This window comes from Aspergillus fischeri, genomic scaffold (assembly GCF_000149645.3).
Source record: "Aspergillus fischeri NRRL 181 1099437636265 genomic scaffold, whole genome shotgun sequence".
In the NCBI taxonomy this organism is placed as follows: Eukaryota; Fungi; Ascomycota; class Eurotiomycetes; order Eurotiales; family Aspergillaceae; genus Aspergillus; species Aspergillus fischeri.
Genome location: NW_001509761.1, coordinates 1,076,050 through 1,101,390, shown reverse-complemented (window position 1 = coordinate 1,101,390; position 25,341 = coordinate 1,076,050). Strand labels below are relative to the sequence as shown.

At 48.5% G+C, this 25,341-nt stretch overlaps 5 protein-coding genes across 5 annotated transcripts, besides 2 other annotated features; 4 read left to right on the top strand and 1 right to left on the bottom strand.

Annotated features, from left to right (window-relative positions):
* Positions 1-37: 37 nt before the first annotated feature.
* On the top strand, positions 38-853 carry NFIA_004300 (alpha/beta fold hydrolase; the record flags this gene model as incomplete). The annotated part of the gene is made up of 1 exon (XM_001258970.1): positions 38-853. The coding sequence occupies one exon, from the start codon at positions 38-40 to the stop codon at positions 851-853; it is 816 nt and encodes a 271-aa protein (XP_001258971.1).
* Positions 854-2,393: 1,540 nt separating this feature from the next.
* NFIA_004290 (FAD-binding oxidoreductase) lies at positions 2,394-4,126 on the top strand (the record flags this gene model as incomplete). Its single annotated transcript, XM_001258969.1, has 3 exons — positions 2,394-2,597; positions 2,658-3,143; positions 3,194-4,126. 3 exons carry the CDS (start codon positions 2,394-2,396, stop codon positions 4,124-4,126), a joined length of 1,623 nt encoding a protein of 540 aa, XP_001258970.1.
* Positions 4,127-4,855: 729 nt separating this feature from the next.
* Positions 4,856-6,403: a mobile genetic element.
* A 1,381-nt stretch (positions 6,404-7,784) lies between these two features.
* NFIA_004280 (ABC transporter ATP-binding protein) lies at positions 7,785-12,387 on the bottom strand (the record flags this gene model as incomplete). Its single annotated transcript, XM_001258968.1, has 11 exons — positions 7,785-8,477; positions 8,585-8,775; positions 8,833-8,948; positions 9,043-9,572; positions 9,645-9,814; positions 9,890-10,640; positions 10,720-10,866; positions 10,925-11,204; positions 11,282-11,938; positions 11,992-12,215; positions 12,256-12,387. 11 exons carry the CDS (start codon positions 12,385-12,387, stop codon positions 7,785-7,787), a joined length of 3,891 nt encoding a protein of 1,296 aa, XP_001258969.1.
* A 363-nt stretch (positions 12,388-12,750) lies between these two features.
* On the top strand, positions 12,751-15,535 carry NFIA_004270 (putative C6 transcription factor; the record flags this gene model as incomplete). Its single annotated transcript, XM_001258967.1, has 5 exons — positions 12,751-13,004; positions 13,250-14,090; positions 14,152-14,592; positions 14,706-14,962; positions 15,043-15,535. The coding sequence occupies 5 exons, from the start codon at positions 12,751-12,753 to the stop codon at positions 15,533-15,535; spliced, it is 2,286 nt and encodes a 761-aa protein (XP_001258968.1).
* Positions 15,536-21,524: 5,989 nt separating this feature from the next.
* Positions 21,525-21,553: a microsatellite.
* A 2,460-nt stretch (positions 21,554-24,013) lies between these two features.
* On the top strand, positions 24,014-25,126 carry NFIA_004260 (Ankyrin repeat protein; the record flags this gene model as incomplete). Its single annotated transcript, XM_001258966.1, has 1 exon — positions 24,014-25,126. One exon carries the CDS (start codon positions 24,014-24,016, stop codon positions 25,124-25,126), a length of 1,113 nt encoding a protein of 370 aa, XP_001258967.1.
* Between the last annotated feature and the right edge of the window lie 215 nt (positions 25,127-25,341).

Genomic DNA, 25,341 nt, shown 5'->3' with positions numbered 1-25,341 from the left:
GCAACCTTTAGTCACAGAAAACGTACTCATCCACGGCATGCGAATCGCCTATGGCATCTACGGAGAACAAACCGCAGAACCAGTCGTCTTACTCCACGGGACGCCATCCAGCTCCCTCATCTGGCGAAACGTCCTGCCTCATCTAACAAGTGCCAACTACAGAGTTTACGTATTTGACTGGCTTGGCTACGGGCTTTCCGAACGTCCCTGGGATCCATCCATCGATACCTCGATTTCGGGCCAAGTGCCAATTCTGGAGGACTTGCTGGCGCACTGGGGTCTGGAATCAGCCCATGTCGTAGCTCATGATATTGGCGGCGGAATCGCGCAGCGCTTTGCCATTTTCTCGCCGCAGAGGATTCGTTCCCTGACGCTTGTGGATGTGGTCAGTTTCGACAGTTATCCGTCTGCCAGAACGAAGAAGCAGATGGAGGACCGTCTAGAGGCCCTGATTCGGGCGCCAGAAGAGAAACATCGCGAACATTACCGGGATTGGTTGCTGTCTGCTGTGCACAAACGTGAGCAGTTCGAGAGTTCGACTCTCGATACCTTCCTCGGGTATATTTCTGGGCCCGTCGGGCAGGCGAGTCTCTACCAGCATCAGGTCCGGTTCTATAACCCCAAGCATACGTTGGAGATTGCCGACCGGTTGGGTGAGCTGGGGAAATTGCCTGTTAAGCTGATTTGGGGGGCGAATGACGGGTGGCAGGTTCCTGATTGGGCGCATAAATTGCATGAAGCTATTCCCGGGTCACAATTGGAGATTATTGAGGATTGCGGGCACTTTTCTCCGGAGGATCAGCCGGAACAGCTCGCTGAGTTACTGGTCACGTTCCTCAAGGAGCATTCATAGTTGATTGAGGCCAATTTCTTCTGTCATTTACCAACATAATCGAGTATCTGCTGCGCCGCTACCAAATTGTCTTACATCTCAACCCTTGACCTGCACACATACCCAAAGAAAGCACGCAAAAGATGCCATATAACTCAGCCCAGTGAGCAGGATGACACCCCAGAAGCCCCTCCTTCCCCCTCAGTGGCCGTGATCAAGCTCCCCGCAATGGGAATGCTCGTCAAGCATCCAATACTGGCAACCGTATACGCACTTGCATATGTAGTCCAGGAGGGGCAATAGCAAGTGCCGCAAGATCATGTGATTGGTGGGAAGGCGTTCATTAAGGACTGGACTCTATTAATCCCTGGACCGATGATGGATCTAACGGACTTGTTGGATCTTACTCTGCACTAAACACGTCCTTAGATAATTCTGTCGACAGGGTGGCTGACCTGCCCCGCATACCTATTGGACTCACTGATTCTCGCAGTAATCTTCCTTCGTTTACACGTTACCATCCTTGTTATGCCTCGATTTATAGAGAAGCACGAGTTGCCTCCTTTGGCCATCACCTAACGTCGTTCACATACCTGAAAAACTACAGACGTGACCTTGGTCTCTTGTCACAGTTTCACCAGATATCCCGGAGTGTTCCTGCCCCTGCTTAAACTGCTCCCCGAGTACACCTGAGGCAACTGTGGGTTAGCAGTGCTTCCTGTGCCATTAATGCGCACCAGAGCAAGCGTGTGGCGACAACCATGCTTCCGTCTCGGTCTGTAGGGGCAACAGCTAAAGACAAGCTTTCTGGCAACAGCCGCTGCAGATCCTGATGCCGGCAGTGTCATCGGATTCCGATTCAAAGCATTTACCGACCAGGTCCGAGAAATGATTCATTTTCGGGTGCTAATAGAACTGCATGATGAGGCCCTAATCAGCACCCACGCTAAAAGTCTGCATTCTCACAGCAACGTGTGCTCCAGTCGGGTATATGCCAGTTCCTCTGTCTCAGTCTCTCGGTAACTAGACCCATGCACGGGCCGGAGTGGTTATGGATGACAGGCTCTTGGTCGACCGCCCAATATAATAAATTGTATAGATCCGGAATGTCACAAGAATGAAAGCCTCGCGAAATCGCGGAGAGCTGATACATTGGTTTCCATAACAACTGTAAGGTATGTTCACATCAATGCTGTAGTATAGATTGGTGATCAAGCAAGTTTCACAAAATTAAATCTATATTTAACATCCAGCCCGGGAGTTTCCTGGGAATTGCCGGTATGTACCATGCGCAAGATACTCTTTCCACTCGGCAATGATGGGAATGCTTTATGCAACATATCAGAGTGATGTAGCACTCTGGTAAGCACTAGCTTCGCATTATCAATGCTCATAGGGTAGGGGTTTTCGTCGTATGTATGGCGTGCATTAGTGTCAGAACTTCCGCGTGTCAAACTCATATTCGACAAGGGAATTAGATCATATGTACCCTCGTCAGGGACACCGACTTTCCCTTTCCTTCTCAACCCCCTTCCTCATTCTTCAGGGTTTGTGGTGCAGCATGTTGCGATTTTCGGTTTTCTTAAGCGCCATATGCGCCATTGCTCTCGTACAGACAGGCAAGGCATCGCTCAGTGTCTTTGAACCAGACAATTTCAACGTGAACGCCGCGCTTTATAATCTGGGGGTGGATGTCTCTACGATTCCTGCCCTGGGTTCACTGCAGTCTCTGTCAACCGAGTCTCAGTCCGCCTGTCGCGCTGCAGTAAGGATCACTTCGATTTATGGAGTCAGGATATACATATGAAGGACTGACGTTTTACAGTGCGGTGCCCTGAGCTTTCTGTACGGCCCAAGTAGAGCATTCGCGCAGAATACCACCGCGTACTCTAATGCCACAGGATCGTACTGGTCGGTCCAGCAGGAAGAAGTTCGTCCTTACTGCATCTTTAAGCCATCGGTAAACACTGATGTTTCTATCCTTGTCCTTCTCGCAAGGTATACCGGCTGTCCTTTTGCCATCAAGAGCGGTGGCCATGGTGCCTTTGCGGGTGCATCGAGTATACGGGGAGGGATTACTGTCTTGCTGAAAGATATGAACGCCATCACTCTAAATGACAATAGGTCTGTTGTGTCAGTCGGTCCCGGCAATGTCTGGGTCCAGGTATACTCGGCCTTAGAGCCCTATGGCCTTGCTGCCATCGGCGGCCGGGTTTCCACGATCGGTGTTGGAGGGCTTACGACCGGAGGTGGGATCTCGTACTACTCCAATCTTTATGGTTGGGCTTGCGATAACGTCGAGAGCTTCGAGGTATGAAAGCCATGTATTGCACGTTTTGTTCAGAAGCTTACCGAGAGGAGGTCGTTACTGCGAGCGGTGCCATCGTCATAGCTAGTGCAGACTCTTATCCTGACCTCTACTGGGCTCTCCGGGGCGGTGGGAATAACTTCGGGATCGTCACCAAGTTCAACCTCTATACCATTCCGAGCCCTGAAATGCGAGGCGGAACCCGAGTCTTTGCTGAAGATCAGTTCAGCAAGGTGATCAGCGCCTTCGTCAGCGTGGTGAACGGCGCCTCCGATGACGGCAACGCGCAGCACTGGGTCGCGTTCGTCCATACCCAGGGACAGAACGTCGCTGCGGCCGAGATCACATATGTCAAGAACGTCAGCGAGCCGGCCATTTTCGCTCCCTACCGTGCTATTCCCGCAATCCAGGATACCACAGCGGTCAGGACTTTGGTGGAGTATTGTGACGTCGTTCAGGAGGTCAATCCCGACGGCCTGCGGGAGATGTACTGGACGTTAACCGTTCACTTGGACGAGGACTTTGCGAACTGGGTTACCGAGTACTTTTACTCCGTTCTTCCGCAGGTTTTGGGCATTCAGGGTATTAATCCTTCCCTCGTCAACCAGGGCATTACCATCCCCATGCTTAAGAACATGACGCGGAATGGAGGTAACGCACTGGGTCTGGACGCCTCAGAGGGTCCATTTCATCTACTGCTGATGTCGACCTGGTGGGAGAATGCTGATGACGACGAGAAGATAGTTGCATGGGCTAAGGATTTCTGGGATACAGTCACCGCCAAAGCGAAAAAGGATGGCGTGTTCCGTGACTATGTCTACATGAACTACGCGAGTCAGTATCAGGATGTCATTGCGGGTTACGGGACTACAAACAAGGCCAAGCTGCAGAGCATTGCTGCCAAGTATGATCCCAAGGGGATCTATCAGACGTTGCAGCCGGGGTATTTCAAGCTGGATGGCGCACCTGCCTCGGATTCACTTTGATTGTCGAAATTAGACTGGCTTACCCAATCCACAGATCCACACCCAACCCACCCAATCCACGCTATGGGTTGGATAAGGGTTGGCCCTGATCCAACCCATAGTGTGGATAAACTATTTAGGTACATGTGACTAGCAGAATTTAGTGGGTATATAGGTTTTATAGTTTATCTATAATATTCTCTTAATAGGAGATTGTTCCACCTACTAAAAGTAGTATAGTTTAAAATTATATACTAATTATAGGTAAAAGTGATTACCCACAATCCAACCTACATGGATTAGGAGGTGGATAACTAATGTCATGGGTTTCCCTAAACCCATATGGGTTGGGTTGAACCCCATGTGGATTAACCCATATCCACCCCACAGCCAGTCTAGTCGAAATTGTTGATGTACTGTTCATTAGTACAATAGTCTGGAGACTTATTATTTCAAGTGATATATAATAATCATTGGGAAGTGATATCAATCAAAGCTTCATGTACTCACAGGGTGACGAACATATTTCTGGCATTTATCAGATACTACTTCTATGCTATCTTTCACAGCGTCATACTTAAAAGATGTAAGGTTTATACTAACAATGGCTACAATACAATGCCTCAATGTCCACATAACATAATCCACGGGTGAGGCGCGGATACGGGTGAACCGCGGATTTCTGCAGATTTTCGCCGCTACCTAAGCAGTATTCTTCAACGCGTTGTTTTTTTGTTATTCCCATACAAAATGCCTTTATCCAAGGAAGCTTATATTCAAATGGCTATTACTGCATGGAAAGATAAGAAAGTCAAATCAATATTGAAAGCTGCAAAGCTATATAATGTAGCTGAATCCACCCTTCGTGAGCGGCTTACTGGCGTCAAACCACGGTCAGAAACACGCGCAAATAACCTCAGATTATCTTCAATTGAAGAAGAAACTCTTGTTAAGCAACTGCTAGATGCAGATAAATAAGGATTTTTAATTCAGTCTGACTTTCTGCGTGAAATGGCGCAAATTTTACTTCAGGAATGTACATAGGACCCTACTGCAGTTCTTGGTATCAACTAGTCCTATTCCTTTACTAAACGCCGTCCTGAACTACGTTCAAGATATAATCAGAAGATTACATATGTGAGGGCAAAGCAGGAAGATCCAAAGGTTATAAAACCATGGTTTGAAACTGTACATGCAGCAATTCAAGAACATGGTATACATTAAGATGATATTTAGAACTTTGATAAAACTAGCTTTACAATGGGACTCTGTACAGCATTAAAGGTTATTACTACAGTGGAACACAGTGAAAGACCTCAGAGAGTTATCCAAGGGAACCAGGAATAGGTCACAATTATTAAATGTATGAGCTCTAAGGGGATTCATATACCACCAGTCATCATCTTAAAAGGAAAAGAACACCAGGCTCCTTAGTATCAAGAGGCCAATCTTCCTCCAGATTAGAAGCTTACAAACAGTCCTAATGGCTGGACAACAGATGTGATAGGCCTTAAGTGGTTGAAGCAAGTTTTTGACCCTTTTTCTAAACTACATTCAACCGGCGCGAAACAGTTACTTATTCTTAATGGTCATTCAAGTCATCTAAATGCTAAATTTGACCATTTCTGCAAGGAGAATGCAATTATCTCTCTTTATATGCCTCCACATACATCTCATCTTCTTCAACCACTGGATGTTGGTGTTTTTGGGCCACTCAAACGCGCATATAGAAAATTAGTTGAAGACATGATGGTGGCTGGAAACAACCACATTGATAAAGAGGATTTTCTATACCTATATCCTTCTGCACGTGAAGCAGTCTTTACTCAGAAGAATATATGGAATGGCTTTGCAGGATCTGGTCTTAAACCACTTGATAAAGACCAGGTGCTTGCAAAAATCACCTTTTAACTTCGTACGCCAACACCACCTCTTATTAAGGTTGAAGGGTTAATATCTTCTGCTTTTCAAACACCTCAGAATTCTCATCAACTTAACCACAAGTTCCGCAGCCTACAGAAAAGTCTTCAAAAGAAAAGGACTCTTTCTAGTAGTCCAATTTCTCATATCCAACACCTTGAAAAGGCCGCGCAGATGGCAATGAATACCAACCTTCTTCTTCAGCGAGAAATCAAGGTTCTATGGGCTCAGAATGAGTGGAAAATGAAGAAGAAGGCAAGGAGGCGTGCGGTTCTAGGAAATGATCTCTTTATATCTGTACAGGAAGGTTATGATCATATTCAGCAGCTTGATACACTTGCTGAAGGGCAGATTGAAGGGCAGGTTGATAAGACTACATCTGGACTTCAGCAGCGAGCTTCACCACGCTGTAGTGGGTGCTGGAATATTGGACATAATAGAAGGAGTTATCCTAATAAATAGTCATACATTCATATACTAGATAGTCTAATTTTAATGGCGTTGATGGTTGAAAAGCTTCAAAAATATATTAGGAGAGGGGAAAATCCGCAGAAATCCGTGGTTCACCCGTATCCGCGCCTCACCCGTGGATTACGTTATTAAGAGGTTTCTAGTATATAGGTGGGTATATATCTACATAAACCAAGCTATCCTAAATTCGGCTAATACATTATGTATTAAACTTGATTTAATGTAGATCATAAGTAACATCCAGCCATTAAAGGAGGACATGCTGCAAATTTTAGCGAGTCGGGCAGACCATAATTGGCCTGCAGAAAAGCTATGGCGTGTAGGTGAGACATCACCTGAGTGCTCATGTATCTGTAGCCTCAGGTGGTTCCACAGCAAGGAACGGACTAGCGATGGTGTGTCCGACAGGAGCCCAAAAACGCAGTTGTCAGCTATGTTTAATGTTTACTGAAACATGCCCTCAGACTATAACCCAAACGGCCTATGCTACTAGTGTGGGAGGGATACCAAGATGTCATAACTATGGACAAGGACCTGCTCGATCGTGCTTCGGTTGGACATGGCGTCTATTTACGAGCGCATGGAACGAATCATGTCTCTGTTAATCCCCTGCATAATGTTTGTTTCATCGTCGATGAGCCCAATCTCGGCAAGTTCCGAACATTCCTTGGGCTTCAAGACATCAGTACGAGCACGGGTTGGACATGCTAGCCCTTGCCTGCTACACTCTAGATTACTAATTAAGCTATTACTTTGTAATATTACGTCTGAAAGCCTCGCCTCGCCCTGAGCATGGAAATTCTAGAAGCGGATATTATGTTCGCGATGCACACTTGGCGAATGCTCAAGGTCGATGGACAGCATGCGCATGGAGGGATCTCGTCCCCGACCAGCGCGTCCTTGTCGTCCATTTGGGCCTCCGTGTCACTACGCAGGCAGAGCATTCTCATTATTGAACATCAGATACGGATTAATTTCCGTATGCGAAGCTCTATTGTCAACTTGATCGAGCCTCGATTCACAACAGGAGCAATAGTCAATATCTCAAAATAAAAAAGCGCAGCTGGGGAATGCTTATAGCCGCTTATCGTCAACCGATTGGAAAAACAACAGCACGCTGATAAAGAAGACAAGCCTTCGGCATCTCATTGTCTAGCACAAGGATAACGGCTTGATTAAACAGTGTGGTTGATCTCCTTCGCATACAGAACAAAATTGGTAGTGACGGGTTGGAGCATCATTACCAGCTCCCATAAAAGCATTCGAAGCCCCCGGGAGGAGGAAAAGATCATCCAGTGCCATCCAGCGCCTGAGCCTCGCACATCCGAGCATACAACCCCCCCTTCGCAAGCAGCTCGTCATGCGACCCAACCTCAACGATACTCCCTGCATCAAATACAAATATGCAGTTGGCATCACGCACCGTTGAGAGACGATGCGCCACGGCAACAGTAATCCTTGCTTCAGATGAGGCCGCCTCCGCCAGAGCACCTTGAACAAGCTTTTCCGACTCGGTATCCAGCGCGCTGGTCGCCTCATCGAGCAAAAGCACGCGGGGATTACGCACCAGCGCCCTGGCAATGGCAATGCGCTGCCGCTGGCCCCCTGAAAGGAGTTGGCTACCGCTCGTTGTCCCGCATTGCGTGTCGAGTCCCTCCGGCAGCGAGGAGACGAAGTCCCATGCGTTGGCGGCCCGGCATGCCTCCTCCAGTGCGTCGTCTGACGCTGTTTCCGTGGCTGAGAGACCTGGCATCCCCTGTGAGATGTTTTCGCGGATCGTGCCTGGGAAGAGGGTCGGCTCTTGCTGCACCAGGGCCACGTGCCTGCGGTATAGGAGTGGGTTGAGAGAGGATAAAGGCGCAGATGAGTCGATGGTGATGGTGCCGTTAGTTGGGTCGTAGAAGCGTTCGAGGAGCGATATCATGGTGCTTTTCCCGCAGCCTGAAGCACCAACAAAGCCTACAAAGTCGCCTCTCTGGATCTAGAATGGAGAAGAGTTCAGTTAGTGACTACAGTTTGCACTGATCTCCCTCAACCCCAGAGAGCAGGGTCAACGAGCAGTCTCCTTCCGAGCCAGTATGAACATACCGACAGAGACACTCCCTTGAGAACTCGGTTTTCCGGCGCCAGGGGGTACGCGAACTGCACATCTTGCAAATCGTAGGAGCGGCAGCCATCCTTGGGTCCTTCTGTGCGGTTGCTGTCCATCTCACGGATGGTCCCATCCAGCCTATCGAGCCAAAAATAGTAGTTGGCGGCTTGGTTCGCCTTAGTAAAGCCTGGGAGCTGTCAATAACCAAATCACGGCGGCCCATCCACCGGCTTTCCGGACTCACTGCTCGCGAAACTAAAAGCCAACGCGGTGGCCTGACCGGAGAAATAAACGCCCATGAAAGACACTACGAACTGATACAAAGTAATTTCCCCATCGTTGATCAGCTTTGATCCCCACCTGTTTCCATAATCGATCAGTCAATTAGCTGGGTAGGTCGGGTCGCTTCAACATGTCTCCTTCGCAACACCGAAAAGGGGAAGGGAAGACTTACCAGAACCCCAAAGCCAGCACAAAGTACTCCACGGACTGCGTGAGAGAGAACCAGATCATCATATGGAACATCGGCCCGCTCGCCTGGATGATCGCTCGGTCGAGCTCATCGGCGTACTTCTTTAGCACAGTGTTTTCGATTGCGAGCGACGCGACGGTGCGGATCGCCATGACCGTCTCCGACGCTACCGACGCACTCGCTGACAACCTCTGTCCCATTTCATCGTCCATCTTAGTCTCAAGTCGGACACGTGCATAACCGCCTATCATAATGGGCGGCAGGCCGACGAAGACGCCGATCAGTCCCAGTTTCCACGAGACAGCAACGGCGAGGACGCTCGACGCGACAATGTTGATCGCTGACATGAGAATAATGGCGACGGTGAACCCCATCAACTCTAAAATGGCCTGTGGATATGAATCGAGTCGGCTGGTGAGCGCGCCCACCGTGTTCTCAGGCCGATCGAAGAACCGCAGGTCCTGTCGGAGGAAGGCGTCTAAGATTTCCCGTCGCAGCTTCCTGCTGAGAGTCTATACGGTATCACGCTTGCGGTCAGTATCGTGGTATGAATTAGGGGGTGACACAGGCGCGAAAGCCCTCACTTGTGCGATTGTATTGGTTGACCAGCCCATGATGAAGTATATGAGAAGAATACCGAGCGACATGACAAAGAACATTAGCGCGATGAAGTTGCCGCGAGCGACCATGTTGGGAGAAGTAAAGACGCTCATGATATTGCCGAGTAAGAGGGCTTGCCCAGGGTTGACGGCAGCTGCGAGTGACATCGTAGTGAGTAAGTTTGTCATGTACGGGCCTGCCATAATTCTTCAGCTCTGGAGATACTCACCTCCTCCGATGCACGTGGCCATTGTGACCGCGAACCAAATCCAGAGCTCAGGCATCCCTCTCAAAAGATTCCAAATATTATGGATAATGCCCGTCTTCTCGTACAAGCTGTGATCTTCCCGGTCCTGTAGTGCCGCAAGCTGTTGCGCCTCGGCCGTTCGGGCCCTGGCAACAGACTGATCATCTTCCTTTTCTGGACCCTCGTCAGACGTGCTCGTACCCCCAGAACCATGATTCTGTTCCAAGTTCGCTGGCGCAATATCCTGGGCCTTGACAAGAGAGGCGTAGATACCGTTCTTGCGCGCCAGCTCTTCGTGCGTCCCCTGCTCCATGATCTTGCCTTGGGACATGACCACGATGTTATCTGCCTTGCGGATTGTCGCGAGTTTGTGGGCGACCACGATGGTCGTCCGCTTCTGCATGGCACGGTCGAGTGCCTTCTGGACGGTAGCCTCGGCATGTGGGTCGAGCGCGCTGGTCGCCTCGTCGAGGAGGAGGATTTTAGGCTCCGAAATAACGCTGCGAGCGATGGCAATACGCTGCCTCTGTCCACCTGAAAGCAGACCACCTCTCTCACCGATGCGCGTGTGGTATCCTTGCGGCAGGTTCTCGATGAACTCGTGCGCAAAGGCGAGTTTCGCAGCCTCCTGAACGAGCTTCATTTGGTCTTCATGCGACGCGGTCTCCCATGGGGTACCGACGAGGCCATTGGCGATATTCTCAAACACACTGGCGTTGAATAGCACCGGTTCCTGTACTGCACAGGTTAGATAAATAGCTTGCCCTACAGGATTTGTGGCACACTGAGTGCTTTGGGTGTCTCTATCTTGCCTGTTGAACTAGACGGACGTTCGTCCGCAGCCACTTGAGGTTGAGGTGACTGATGTCCTTGCCGTCGAAGGAGATGCTGCCTGAACAAGGGGAATACCACCGTTCCAGCAATCCGATAATGGTGCTCTTTCCTGACCCAGATGGCCCCTTTATCACATGATTAATTAAGGGTTTCAACCGCAGATACGATTTAGCGATTACTCACCACCAACGCGGTGACCTTTCCGGCAGGGATATGCAGGGTAAAGTCTTCCAGTACGGCGACATCTGGACGCGTAGGATATCTGAAGCCGACGCCGTGCAAATCAATGGAGCCGGCAGGGTTTTCCGGTTTGGCACCCGATTCGTCAAACGGATTGATCTCAGAGTTCCTATCGATGAGAGCGAACAGCTCCGACGCTGCGGTTGCCGCGCGGCTGAAGGCGACCATGTGCGGTGCTATTTGCATGACCGTGGTCGCGGCCATAATGATGGAGAAGAGAACACTGTCCTGTCGTTAGTCCTGATATCTCCACAAAGACCTGGTTATCAGATCTCCGGCTCTCGAGAAAGCGATACTGACACAAAGACTGTTCCTAAGTCGGCAATCTCACCACGGTCGAGCATGGCGATGCCCTGCCAGAAGGCAAGTCCCATGCCAGCGTGGACCACGAAATACTGCCCTCCAAACACGATACCATACAATTTGTTCTTTCTCATCCCCTGAGAATATGCCTCCTGCAGGTAAGAGTCAAATTTGGCTATCACTCTGGGTCGAAGGCTGAAGGCCTGAACTGCCCGAAAGCCCCCGAGGACACTCTCGGCATAGCTACCGGCTTGGGCATGAATCTGCAAGATCTTGGTCTCAATCCTGGCGTCAATTCCACCAGCCGTTCCAAGTACTATAAGCAGAGTTGGCACCATAAAAATCAGGATTAACGTCAGCTTCCATTGTGTGACGAACGCGATCACCAAAGCCGCCACGAAGGTGGAGACGGCTTGGATGACAATACCGAGTTTCTCAGCAATCCCAGATTGGATAAGGTTGCCGTTTGTGGTTGCTTGTTGAGATATAGAGCCGGTGGCGCCCTGGTCGTAGTAGCTGATTTCCTGGCTGAATGCAGCACGTAGGTAGCTTCGTCGGACGTTGCGGGTTAGATGGTATGCGACGTAGGTGAAGAGAGAGGCGTAGAGGTAGGTCGCCACGAGACGGACGACACCAATGTATATGAAGTAGAGACTATAATTACATTAGTATCGTCGAGAAACCAAAAAGGCAGAAAACGTTCTTACGCAGACGTCCGCACAGCGGACATAAAATTGGCTGGTATTGAGTCCATGTCCGAGAAGGTAAAATCGCTCAGCAGTGTCAAGAACTGTCCCATGACCAGGTTGACCATGGCGAGAGCTACACCAGATGCAATAGCCGCTATGAAGGCAATGCATTCGAGAAGGTAGAGTTTAGAATCGCCAAAGGTGAAAACTCTCTGCGAGAGATCGTCCCTGCTCATCAGCCACTATTCCCGTCGCAAAGACCGGTCCTTCAGCCAAACTAACCAGGAAGCCATTCGGACCTTTCTTCTTCTCGACATATTCGTCCTCGTCCGTGTTAGATTTGATCGGGATGTAAGCATCGTTGGTTATTCCGGCAGCTTTCTCGTTCTCTCGGTGGTCCAACGGAACTGTCATCTTATTTGCGCCGTGATGGGAACTGTTGTATGAGAAAGGAGTGAACGACCGAGCAAAGTCAATCTGATGGAGGACGAAGAATATATAGAGAGAATGAGAGATAAGGGAAACCCGTTCTGGCTACATCTTCGCAGTACTATGCCCCGGGGTGCGGAGGTTACCATGTCTGTAGCATATAGAGCGAAGGGCGGAGGGCGGAGCCTCCGAGTCTCCGAAGCGTCCCAGCCCGAGCGCCAAGTCCCCCCTTTCTACAGTCCGTTCGACGCCATCATCTCATTCTCTTCTTGGAACGTTCCATCGAGCGGACCCTAATAGATGTAAGCCTCGCTCGCTTGTGAGTTCTTCGGAAGCCAAGGAGAACAAATGGACGCCGACCGACACACGCCGTCTACGGACCAGGCGACTGTGCGTCAATGGGAACCGCCAGCCATCCAATCAGCCATTGGAGGGGAAGCAGCAGATGTCTCGTTCTCACTCGCGGAGGAAAACGAAGAACAGAATTCTTCCACGACTGAGAAATTAGCAGTGGGTTGCCTGTTGTACCCACCGGATGTGAAGTTCTATCCTGTAGCTGATCCGCTTCTCCAAATTAGTGTCATCGATGCCGCCAGCGCAAGGTGAAGACGAGTCAACTATCCAGCCATGGGAAGCCTCCATGAGCAATGGGGTCTAACTTCTGCTTTTTGTTCAGGTGAAATGCGACCGGGAGAACCCGTGTTCTCACTGTGTCAAAGCTAGGGCACAGTGTTCATACGCAACCGGCCCCAAGCCAAGAGAAAGACGGCAGAGGGTTATGGTCTCACATACATAGTAAGTCACTATCACAAGATCCCGGGCGAACACTTGGCTAAGATCCATCCAGTGATTCCAAGTTGGATGCAATATCGAGAAAAATTGACGAGCTCAGCCAGAGGATGAGCCAGATGACTCACGGGCCGATGAAGAAGGCAGCCTCTGAATCTCTCGACTTTGCACAAAACCCTATCGACATCAACCAACAGGAGCCCAGCTCGTCCTCGTCGTTCGGGCCAACACCATATTGCTCCTTACTCGGGGCCACGCCAGACCAATGGTCTCTGTCTGATCATCCTACCAGCGAGGATGTCCGTGAAGCGCACGATCACTCCTCCAAAGCGGAGTACGAAGGCGAATCGTCGCTGTTCGCTCACGCTGTCTTTGCAAGTCGTTTCCTGCAGAACGCCATCCACAACACGACCAACGCGGAGGTCGCGCACGAGATGGGAGCCGTGTTGGATGGCCTCCAGGCTGCGGTGCATTCGGGGAAACAACGGTCTGACCCGCTCCATAGGCTTTATCCTCTTGCCAAGGCGATTCCGCCTAGCTCGACAACTCGCAACCTCCCTTTGCCGCCGGTTGAGAAGGTATTCATGTGCTTGCGAATGGCCCGGGAGTGCCCGCAGGTAGCCACGCTATGGCTGGGGGGATTTATCCAGCCCTCCCAGTTCAATGACTACTTCTTCAAAGTCGCATCGCCGGGTCCTGCCACCGAAGCCGACTTGATAATCGTTCATTACGGTCTGCATAGGCTATTCTGCGAATGCTCCAAAGTTGTCGACGGAGAAACGAAGCAAGACTACTACGCTCAGGCTGTCATATGCGAGGCCAATCTTGAGACCGTCCTTGCCAATCTTCGCTTCCATCAGCCAACCAACATGGATTTCGCATACGCGATGGCTATGGCGGTAAGCAGTCTGCGAGAACCAATCAATAAAGCCCGCTCTAACTAGTTGTCCGCTCTACTAGTCGATTTATTGCCTTGAGAAGAACAAGCCATCTGCCGCTTGGCATTTTATCAATTCAGCCTCCCACATGATCCAAGCTCTGGGCCTGCAACACAACGTGCCTGCCGGCACAGACCATTCCGGAGTTAAGGCTCAGAAGAGGTCCTTGTTCTGGACCGTTTACATAACTGAGAAGATGCTGTCGCTACGCCTTGGACGCTCATCGACCTTCCGAGATCAGGACATCACTTTGGCCCGCCCTGGGAGGCAGCGTGGTCCCAGCGGTTCGTTCTTGGCCGAACTAGCCCCCGGTTGGATCAAAATAGCCAGTATCCAGGGTCGAATCTACGACGACATCTACAGCCCCGGCGCCCTTATGCAACCACTGCATATTCGGACGTCTCGTGCCCGGGCGTTAGCAGCAGAGCTGAAAGCGGCCATGCAACATGCGCAAGATTTTCACGTAAGTTCGTCTACTAGCTCTCTACCTCCCTACCCACGAGCAAGGAGTTGTCTCCTCCCTATCACACCCCTGGATACAGTGCCAGCGGGCTGACTGGTCTGAATCGGACGTAGGACCATTATGAAGCGAGCAATGGGCAAGTGCTGGGACAAGATTTCCACGAAATAGCACGACGGTCCGATCGCGTCATCGGCTTGTCCATGCTGACGCTCATCTATCGAAGCATTGCGCCGGAGAAGCCATCTACGTCCGCATTCTGTCAAGAATGCATCGATGCCGCCCGAGAGACGCTCCGGGAACACGACCGATGCGTCGAGGTGATTAACAAGGCGCAAGGGAAGACGGTGTTCCTCGAAGCATACATAAATTGGTTCGCTCTCGATGATTCCCCCTTCCGTTCTGCCATCTGGGCCAGACCAATGATAATCTGACATTGGAGAGAAAATGCAGGACTATGACTCAGAGTCTATTTGTTCCCTATATCATCCTATTCTGCCACACCATCGAGATATCCGAGGCCTCCGACCTAGCCCACATGAAAAGTCTTGTCGAGACGCTCGAGTCTACATCGAGCGTCGGCGCACAGAGCACATGCGACAGGCAACGGCGCCTCTTCAAAGCGTTATATGACGTTGCAGCCACATACGTCGAAGTCAAATCCCGGGCGGATGGTGCGCAAACGGGGATATCGTGGTCGATGGCTGCTGAGCAGCCCTATGCCTGTGAGTCCTTCACCAACACGACCTCGACAGGTCTCGGGCTCGGTTCCTTTATGGGAGACCCCGGCATGGCGACCAGCACTTCCGGTGTCTCTCCAGGTCATACGGCGTTGTCCCACCCAGCCTTGGAGGACATGGACATGGAGATAGATCTCGCGGGAGCGCAGCTGTGGGACTGGTTCAACAAAAACCAGTTGATCATGAAGATGCTGGAAGATACATAGCACAGAACAGGGCGAGTGGTTTAAGGCATTAATGCAGTATACAAAAACATGTCATCCGGCCAAACAGTGCAGGACTCACGAGGAGACGGTGCGAGTTGAGTAGAGGTGGCCCTGAACAGCCCGAAGCAACAAATGTCCGGGCAGTAGAGTTGCATAACCGAACCGCTTAACTCAAATCCAACCCTCACCGAACTCGCAGCGGTTCGATTCGGTTCCTTAATTGAGAAATCGCTACGGGTTAGGGGCGGGTCAGGGTCGGATCCAGGGGGTCAGCGGTTAAACCGCTAGAAACTGTTTTGCTTAGTAATCACTAATTTCTAGGATTTCTCTAAAAAGTATTAATCTCACTAGATAGCCTAGTATCTAGTCTATCCAAATATGAAGTATCAATTCAAGATACCTAGTGGTTGGTGAGATGTAAGGGGATAATCATTTCTATCATGGGTTGGTATGAACGCAGTGGTGGTTTATATATACATACGAGTTGCGTTGGCGTCGGCCTTACGGCCGCCGCTGTGCACGTGTTGCCAGTCAGTAAACTTTCATATTCTTGCTACATGATGTATCTATCTATTTATGCTTCAGTATGATGCGCCGGCTGTTTTTGCGTACGACGGAGTCGCTGGTCTCATATCTCATGGTGCAAGGCCGGATTCGGTGGATATCTATGAGCGCATACCCATCTCTCATGCGGAGAAAAAACGCGATGAGGATATTCTAGCATTACTCGCCTCTTCCTGGGTGTGAATTGCTGACCCGCAGGGTCTTGAAGATACCTGGGCAAATAGTAAGGTCATAGAGCAAAAAATGAAACAGACTCATCAACATGCCAGCTAACAAAGCCACAACATTTTAAGATCTCCAGTCATTTCACTGCTTCTGTTACTTTTAACTCTTACAGAGCACTTCTCAACACTACCAGACAGCTATTCCAGAGACTCCATCATGACTTCGGCTCGGACTAATGGGCAGTTGACTCTAAGCCTGACCGATATGTGTATAGCACGAAATTGACTCGTCAAAAGATGAGACACACAGACAGCGGGAGGGGGCCGTGGGAAGACTTTCAATAAGATGTATGAATTGCCTCGGTACTGAGTTCGTTTGTCTCCATCAGAAGATTTCAGTACTGAATTGACAAAAAGCATCAAAAACATACAACAGCATGTATATGTCGGTGCTCACCCACCCCAGCGTCTGTTCCCTCGCCGCTTTGCCGCGCACGTTCCGGCGGCCTTCAGGTGAAATTCAGGTACCTGAATATTTTACACTCGACTACCAAGAAGCTGTATTTTGACAAAAGCACACAATAGCGCCCCTGTGTGAGAGAGAAATTGTTTAAACCCATGATGTGTCCGTCTTACTCCTACACCTTCATCCATAACTTGAAACTGATCGGACAGTATGCCACACAAGCCAGTTGCAAACTTTACGTGCGTGATCAACCTTGATGATCACGATGATAAAGAGATCAAACGAGCCGTTCTTCCACGAACGGCCGAAAAGTATGAGCGGAGTGTGAAGATTTTTGACCAGTAAGTCTTTTGAATCTACGGAAGGCTCGCATCTCATCCTCTCAGATTCCTTGAGCTGCACCCCGCTGCCCGCTCTCCCCCAGATATCAAAACCTACAAAGGGTTTTTGGAATTTTACGCAAGAAACACAACAGGTCGGATCGAGGAAAAGCCTACAACAGAGACCGTGGAGAATTTACGCCGGGACTTCGAAACAGCTCTTGCTCGGCTGAGGGACTTCTCTGTCCCAAAGAACATGTTAAATACCATGAAGGAGGTATGGATTTTTGAGCCTGATATAGTCTGTATACTAATAAATCTCAAAGTACATCATATCGGACTTGAAGACCAAACTTAATCTTCCAGATGCTGAGATGTCCAGAGATGGACTCTCTCCAAATGATTTGACCATCCTTCTAACACAGCTCTGGTGTCGGGACTTTAAGGAATACCGCGGCCAGTATCCTGACCGGAGTAGAGTACAACTTACTGCATTGATACTACTTTATTGCTTTTTGTCCGCTCGAACTGGAGAGGTGCATGAGTTAACAGCTCGCCGATCTATTGCCCGGCAGAAGGACAGCAGGGACGACAATGACGCGAATCTCCAAGCCAGTGCCATGGCTGCATGCTACAAGGTCCGTATCCAGCTATCTGTATTTGACCAAAGGCTTATAAGACTCATGGCGCACAGCATTTTATCCTCACCATAGAGCTGGTTGATGGTATTCCGATGTTGGTGTTGACCTATGCTCGGGAGTTCGTAAAGGGGTACTGGAGAATGAAAAAATGGGAACCTCCAGTACATGCTTTCTACGAGATATACAAAGAGGAAGTCCCACTCTTTTTTAACTTAATTCTCTTCATACTTCCATTGTTTTCTGCTGACCGTGCTTTCCGCCATTATAAATTATATATTGAGATCCTTGAGGAACTGGACTCCATAAAGCTCAGCGATTTGGAGTCACAAAGAAACCACGTTATCTCCCGGATCCATTTCCAAAAAGATCGTTTGGATACTCTGGTGTTTAGGCCGTTCAGCAAGCTGAATTGTGAAACCTCCACTAGTAGGGCAAGAGGTGCCAATGCGTTTGGAAAAGAGTTTGCTGCCCTTGGGTATCAGAGCAGGTATGAACAGAATATTACTGCCCGTGCGTGTCGTTGATGGGCCCTGATGGAAGCCAGTAGGAAATACTCTAATCCAGTACTGCCGTCTGAGCCACTCATGTTTCTTAGATAAGAAATACTCCCAGATAGCTTGGATGAAGCATGCCTCTCACAATAAAGCACGCACTTTTGGCCGGTCATACGCGCATCCTGTGTGCGAAGTGGATGGGCCCGCAACCTACTTGAATATTGCGTCCCGTCATGAGCATATTCAAAATCGACATAGCATGGGCATACACCGTAACCCAAATCTGTGGCAATCTCTACCTGTAAAGGCGGAATTTGAATTCCAGGAACGAGAAGACATTATGGCACTTAACACAGAATTCGCACTCCTTAGCTCCCAACTTGCGAAGGCCGACAACCAGGAAATAGCACATGAGATTCACCTGTAACGACGTCGAGTCCAGAGCTAAAAGGATAAGCTGTATCTTGAGGAACTTAAATGACAAAGGGAGGTCCAACAGGGTACTCAAACAGGAAGCGTCTATAAACAAACTCTCTTCCACTACCGCCGACGAGCTGTGCCAGAGCGGGACCTCCTCGCTTAGGTTTTGCCAACTAGGTCAACTATACAAAGCTCAGCCAGGCTGGATGCTATGAAGGCACTGGAAGCAATCTGCAGCCAGTACCATCCGGTTGCCTATCGATCGGGTCTACAACCAGTCAATGGCAGATGCGTATGTGGTGAACCAATAGATAGGTAAGTATTTCATCTCCGTATGCACCACCTGCGCTGACCTGTTAGATTTTATGCCCATCGTCAATGGCTTCATCTCTATCGTTGCTACCGTAAGAAGCTTCGTCAAATGAGCGTTGATGATTTTGCGGAGTTCTGCTACGAGTGCGACCTGTGGTTCAACAGTCAGAATGAATGGCGTTAGTATTGTCAGGATCATCTCAGCAGACCTGGCGAACTACTTCGTTGCGATCCGATTATATTCCGAAATTGCCCAGTCAAACCTGGCTACTGCCCTTTCTGTCTGGGCAACACGAGCCTAGGGCCAATTCAACAGATGGAGCAATATCTGGATATGAGCACGTGGTACGACCATGTTCATTCTCACCTTAGCCACCGGGATCTGTCCGGCGAGTTTCATTGCCGGCACCCCGCATGTACACAGGGATATGGGTCCTTGACGGAACTCGCATGTCATCTTGAAGATGTCCACTGCTATAAGCCTCCTCGGGGAAAGAAGCGATCGTTGGAATCATGAGCGTGGGTGGTGCCAGATGTTGTGCTTGGTATTCGTATGTTATATTGTTTGTCTAAATGATCTTGGATTTTCTTTTCAGCCAAGTAGCTTGTACCGGTAGTTCTTGTGGGCGACTGAATGATAACGAATAGGAAATACTAAAGCCCCTCATACGCATCGGCTGCCTTCCATGAAGCGTTTGGAAACTTAATAACTTTGGAATACGATTTCTGGGATGGTTAGCTTCTGTGAAGAAAGGGAGGCAGCTTGGGAAATAGGATGCAAGATGGTGACATAGGTTTGAAGTTAACTGCGTGCCATTGACTATATTTAGACGCACATCATTTGCTCTAGTAGTGTGTGTATAATTGGACTGAATTGTATTCACAAGCGAAAAAGAACTAGAAAAGAACTAGAATCGTCTCATTTCCTGCCTTCACACCTTCAGTTCTCTTTCTCAGATCATTAGGGTTAACACATATGCAGCAAGGCCTTTAATATGATACGCTATTAGCAGACCATATATGAAGTCTGACGTTATCAGCCTCCATGATCTTTTTGCATTCCACAAAAGTACAGCACAATTCCCACCGGCGACATTTCCATGGCATTCTTGACTTTGGCCCGTCGAGCTGGCCAGCAGATTCAGTGATCAGGGTCATTTGCTCAGCCTCTGTCACGATCCCCTTTTCATCACAGCAACCAGCACAGACAGTGTGGATGTGAATACTGCGTTTAGAGCGGATCAAGTACGAAAGGAATGTTTCCATATTTGCAGCCGATCGAACATAAGTAGGCTTCCAATCGCGTTGTTCTGACGCCTTGCAGCGGAGACAAGCCCAGGTTATCTGACCCATTATTCTAGGTACAATTAGTGGCGGTAGTTCACTTAGGGGTGATATCTCACCTCATGTAGAGTTAGGTTCAAAATCACTGTGAAGGACGCGCAGGCGTGGGCAAGAGAACAAGCGAACCACTAGGATAACTGAGCTTTTTATATTAAATACATCGTAGGAAAGGAGTCAAAGGACACTTATAGACTTATCAACAAAGCGCTTTTGTTAAGTACTGTCTGAATATAACTGCTCAATGGTGGTCCGGTGGAGCTATCTGTGTTTTCATTCGGTCTAGTGATTTGAGCGAACCGTTCACGCGTACCTATCTATACATATATTCCATTCATACTCTAGCCCATCTTCGGATCCTTAAGCGCAGCAATTTTAATTTACTTAATAGTCGTGGTGCCATCATTTATACAACAAGCCATGCATCTGCAGCAGCTGATGGAGGAGGAGTATCACCCTGTCATCAGAAAAGGAAAAAAACACTTAGTACTAGTGTTTTACAATCTTCCGATTCGCCGAACGGAAACCCTTACGGCAAGCCATTGGGACAAAACTGAAATAACGACTTTAGGACTTTAGGATATGCAGACTTTCATGGTTTTCTGCCGGCAATAAAATTTGATTTCGTACGAAACAATAATTATTAGTAGAACATTTAATTTCTTCGACATCCTCCTCATCAATTAGGTCATCAAGGTCATCAGCATTGTTATTCGTACGGGGATCTTCTTTAACATTGTCCTTAATAATCACAGGGTCATCGGCATCATTGTTTGTATGGTGAACTTCTTCATCTTTGTGACTTCGTCATCATCACTAAAGAGACGATCTTATGATATTCGTACGGAGGGGGAGGGTTATCAGGCTTGTGAATTGATATAGTAGAGTGAAAATGAGGTAATGAGATTCATACAAGATAATTAATAGTCTTAGTAGTTATAAAGAAGTCTTTGTTCTGTTCGTACGAAAGAAGACATTCACTGTTGAGACAGTCTCAGTATATATAAAGGAGTCTTTATTCTATTCGTACGGAAAGAGGAGATAGTTTATTATCTATATTAAGTCTCTCTTAGCAGTGAATGTCTTTAGATTCTGTGCGATTCTTCACGACATCGTGATGACCTCGTTAATGAAAATCTCTTAGAATATATGAAGACCCTTAACCCCCTTCCCCCTTCTGCTCTCTGTTCTTCTCTTTTATTCATGATTCTCCTCGTTTTTTCACATTCCATATCACTATCAACTTCTCGTACGAACTCTCCTACTGTATCACCAAGTATCACCAAGCTATCACCATGTCCACAACTCCTAACGATCCTGGCCCCTCTGAGAATGAGCCTAATGCAGCTGAAAACTCCCATTGGACGGCACACATAAAACTAGGCCTCCCCCTGGCCTCTTGTAATGGCGGAGCCTCTCGAGCTGGACGATACTCTGGTAATGGACCAAAAGCGCCTTCTTTGGCATCTCTGTCTTGAAACCACATATGGTGGACAACCATCCTGTTTGCCTAATACCCAGCTAGGGACATTCCCTTTAAGAAGTAGGCCACAAGTCAACTGCCAAAAATGGCTGCAGTTGAGGGCCTAGGTTTGCCAGAGGCTCTGCTTGTCCGCTTGCCGTAGCAGCGAACACCTCGGTTATGTCTGGAGCTCGTTGCCCCTACATCTTTAATATCCACCCCTGTTGGTCCGCCTGGGGTCCCTGTCCTCAGGATGGCCAAAACCATCTTCTTCTCCCGCACGGAGCTTTCCAACATGCGCATGTAAATATTTTCCTACTCAGGGGTGCACATAAGCTAGGCCTTTCCCTAGGAGGGATGACGTGGCGCTGCCTAGTGCTCTGAGAAAGCGCTTAAGATGAGGGTTTTATTGGATACCACCTCATGTTGGGCTGGTGGCTGCGCATTTAAGGGGTCTTCGATCTGGACACTGTCCTAATGATGTTTCAGAGGCATTACATAATATTATTAGACATGTCCAAAGTGGAGGCTGTGTACGAGTGTAACTATAAGAGCATAGCCGGCCACGAAAATGATCCTTCACTCGAGAGTTGGCTCCTGACTACATCATCACGAACGACAGTGATTTCTCGTTTATATCTGAGCTTCATCCTTCCTGACTTACTAAGGAAATACTATGGCAGAAGTATTTGGGATTGTTGCGGGAGCTTTTGGCGCTTGTTCACTGGCGCTTGAGTTACTGGAGGTCACAAAATCTGCACAGCGTTATTGGCGACGCATCCATGACCTTTCTTCCATTTCCACAGAAATCTCGGACAGCCTCGGGAATATTGAACGACTTCTCACGGCTATCAGGAAGTTGGCTATCCAAGAGCCTAGAGATCATGATGTAATCGCATGTTTGGAACGCAGCAGACCCTCATTAGAAAGAGTCAAAGATATTATACAGAACGTCGAGGCAAGCGGGGCCAACGGGAGGTTGCGAAAAATCAAAGATACGTTCAAACGCACTGCTTTGGAGGAACAACTCTCAGTGGCAAGGGCATCTCTTAGGGAGACAATAAATGATCTGTCTCTCGCTCTGCTTGTTTCACAACTGTAGGTACACCTGCCTCTACTTTGTGCGCTTGACTCTAAGTTTTAGCTGCAGTCAAACTTCTTGTCAGCAATCTTTGATTCTTTCCAATATGGAAAGAAGGCTGGATGAAATAAGGAGGGAAGATGCAGTGATTGAGATTGTTGCAAAGTCCAAATGGAAAGATGATATGGGCTCACTTGAGGGAATATGTAAGTTATACTAATACTTGGGCCATGAACTTGTGCCGTCCCTACCAGTTGCTGACTGGATACTGATTGAGCCATTGATTTAACTTCGCCCGCGAACTCTCAGGGTATTATCCGACGAAAAGATCTTCCTGGTAGCTCTTGTTACTGTCGATTCGAGACCGATGAAAGTTTGGGAGCACAAAGCAGTCAACCCGATTTCAACCAAAGTGACTATGGTATATCTCAACGTTCCTTGAGGCAGCGCACACACCACGAGGTCTACCAGATCAGAAGCCAACACTTCAATCTTTTTTGGGGAATGCTGTCAGTATCAATTCTGAGGAAGAAGAATACAGCAAGTGATTCCAGCAAAAGGCAAGAAAACTCATACGCAGAGATAAAATTCAGATTTGCTCCTTGGCCGTTCATCTGCAAAGCGTTTATAGCAAGGCTATATGCAAGTACGACTGGAGGACTGAACCTGTCGCAGAACCTAGCAACAGTGCAAATCGTCCCAAGATACGAGGGGATATTTCTTAATGTCTGTTGTGGCGAAGTCGGAACAGTGAGGAAAACATTTGAAGAGAGAAAAGCTTCGCCGAACAGTGCAGACAAGTATGGGCATTCATTAATTGCTATGGTGAGAATATCTAACCTTGGATTCTATCAAAAAGTAGGCTAACATGATTCTTTGTCTTGAAGGCAGCTGGGAACAGCCATCTTGAACTGGTCCGTTACTTCCTTGACCTTGGAGTAAATACTCAGATTGTTGATGATGATGGAAGGTAATTTTCCTAAGTCTGCAATCGCTTTCCTATAATACTAAGAGACGTTTACAAAACAGAAATGCTTTGCAATATGTGTGTTACCTTCGAGGAGGTCCACTCGATAAAAAAGATTGGGAAATTTTACGTTTGTTGATGGAGAAAGGCCAAATTGATCCTTGGACACCTGACTTTACTGGTCAAAACCTTTGGCACACCTTCTGCCAGGCTTGTCAATCAAGCACTGATTTTCCATGGAGGTCAATGGCGACTGAATTCTTACCAATCCTGGATGATCAAGACTGCTTTGGTCGCACCGCTCTCTTCTTTATGTCCTCGAATGCCAAGGCCAGCCTTGACGTTTTTCAATGGCACCTGAAAAACGGGGCAAGCCTGTCAGTTTCTGCGAACGGGCGTTTCCCGCAATGGGACGGACTTACCTGTCTTCATGCTGCTATCGCCTCTCTTCAGCCTCGACATCCAAGATCAAAATCCGAACCGTTCCATGTGGACTTGGCGGAGATTTTAGCCGATGTGTCCCCAACTTGGAAGGATCGAGGGCCAATTTATAATGAAGATGATCGCGTCAATCAGATAAAACGAATTGAATTGCTCATTCAGCATGGTGCTGACTTGTTCGCGGCTTCAGAATTCTATGGCACACCGACTGACGTTGCCAGATTCACTGGGAACTTCGATATTTGGATCAATTCTCTGAAAAATTGTGGAATCAATCCAAAACAAGTCTTGGCGACAGATAAGAAGATTGAGCGCAGCAAAAAGTTTTGGGTGACAGAACTTCTGGCGCGCGAACAGAAATTCGAGAAGCGGAAACTCCATCAGCACTTCAATGACATCTTCGGGGTTCTTGACGACTTTCAATTCTCGGAGAACGCGCACGGGATCAAACCCAGGGCATCTGGAGCTCTACCGGCAAATCCATTGCTTCTGAAGACGATATCGTACAGAGAGGTACTCCATATACTCCGGTCTTCCCTCTTCAACGCAATTCATCTGGACGAAGAGAATCAAGGCTTTGGTACTCGGATTCTCGCAGACGCTGAATTCTTTGACGGTGCTTACCATGCCAACTTCTTTGACCACACCTACTACAAGGGGAGCTCGAAAAATATTCTGCTTTACAACAAATTGCACCGATATCTCGAAATGGTAGCCGCCATTGCATCTGCAGATGCTGATCTTGAAGAGCTGGAGTGGAAATCCAACCACTATAAATACTATCCCCTTCTCAAAGCAATGGCTGCGTTTTATTTGGACAGAGCCTTTCGCTTTCCTCCCCGTGGCTATGATTGGAAATATATGGATGATACGAGTGAAGTCGAGCCAAGTATACCTGGGTCATGGCCTACAGGTTAGGCGGGTGAACAGGGAATAGGATGTGGGTTCTTTTGGTACAAAAACTTTATAATATAATGCCTTGCAGCCTTCGGAGTACTTGGAGAAACAGTGCATATTGGTCACATGTATTTTTATCGTCAACCCACTGAATTTGGGTTATATGAAAGAGGTGGTCAAAGGTATTGTTGAGATAGATGGCATCATCTAGGCGAGGGGAGGGAGGTCTTTTATAC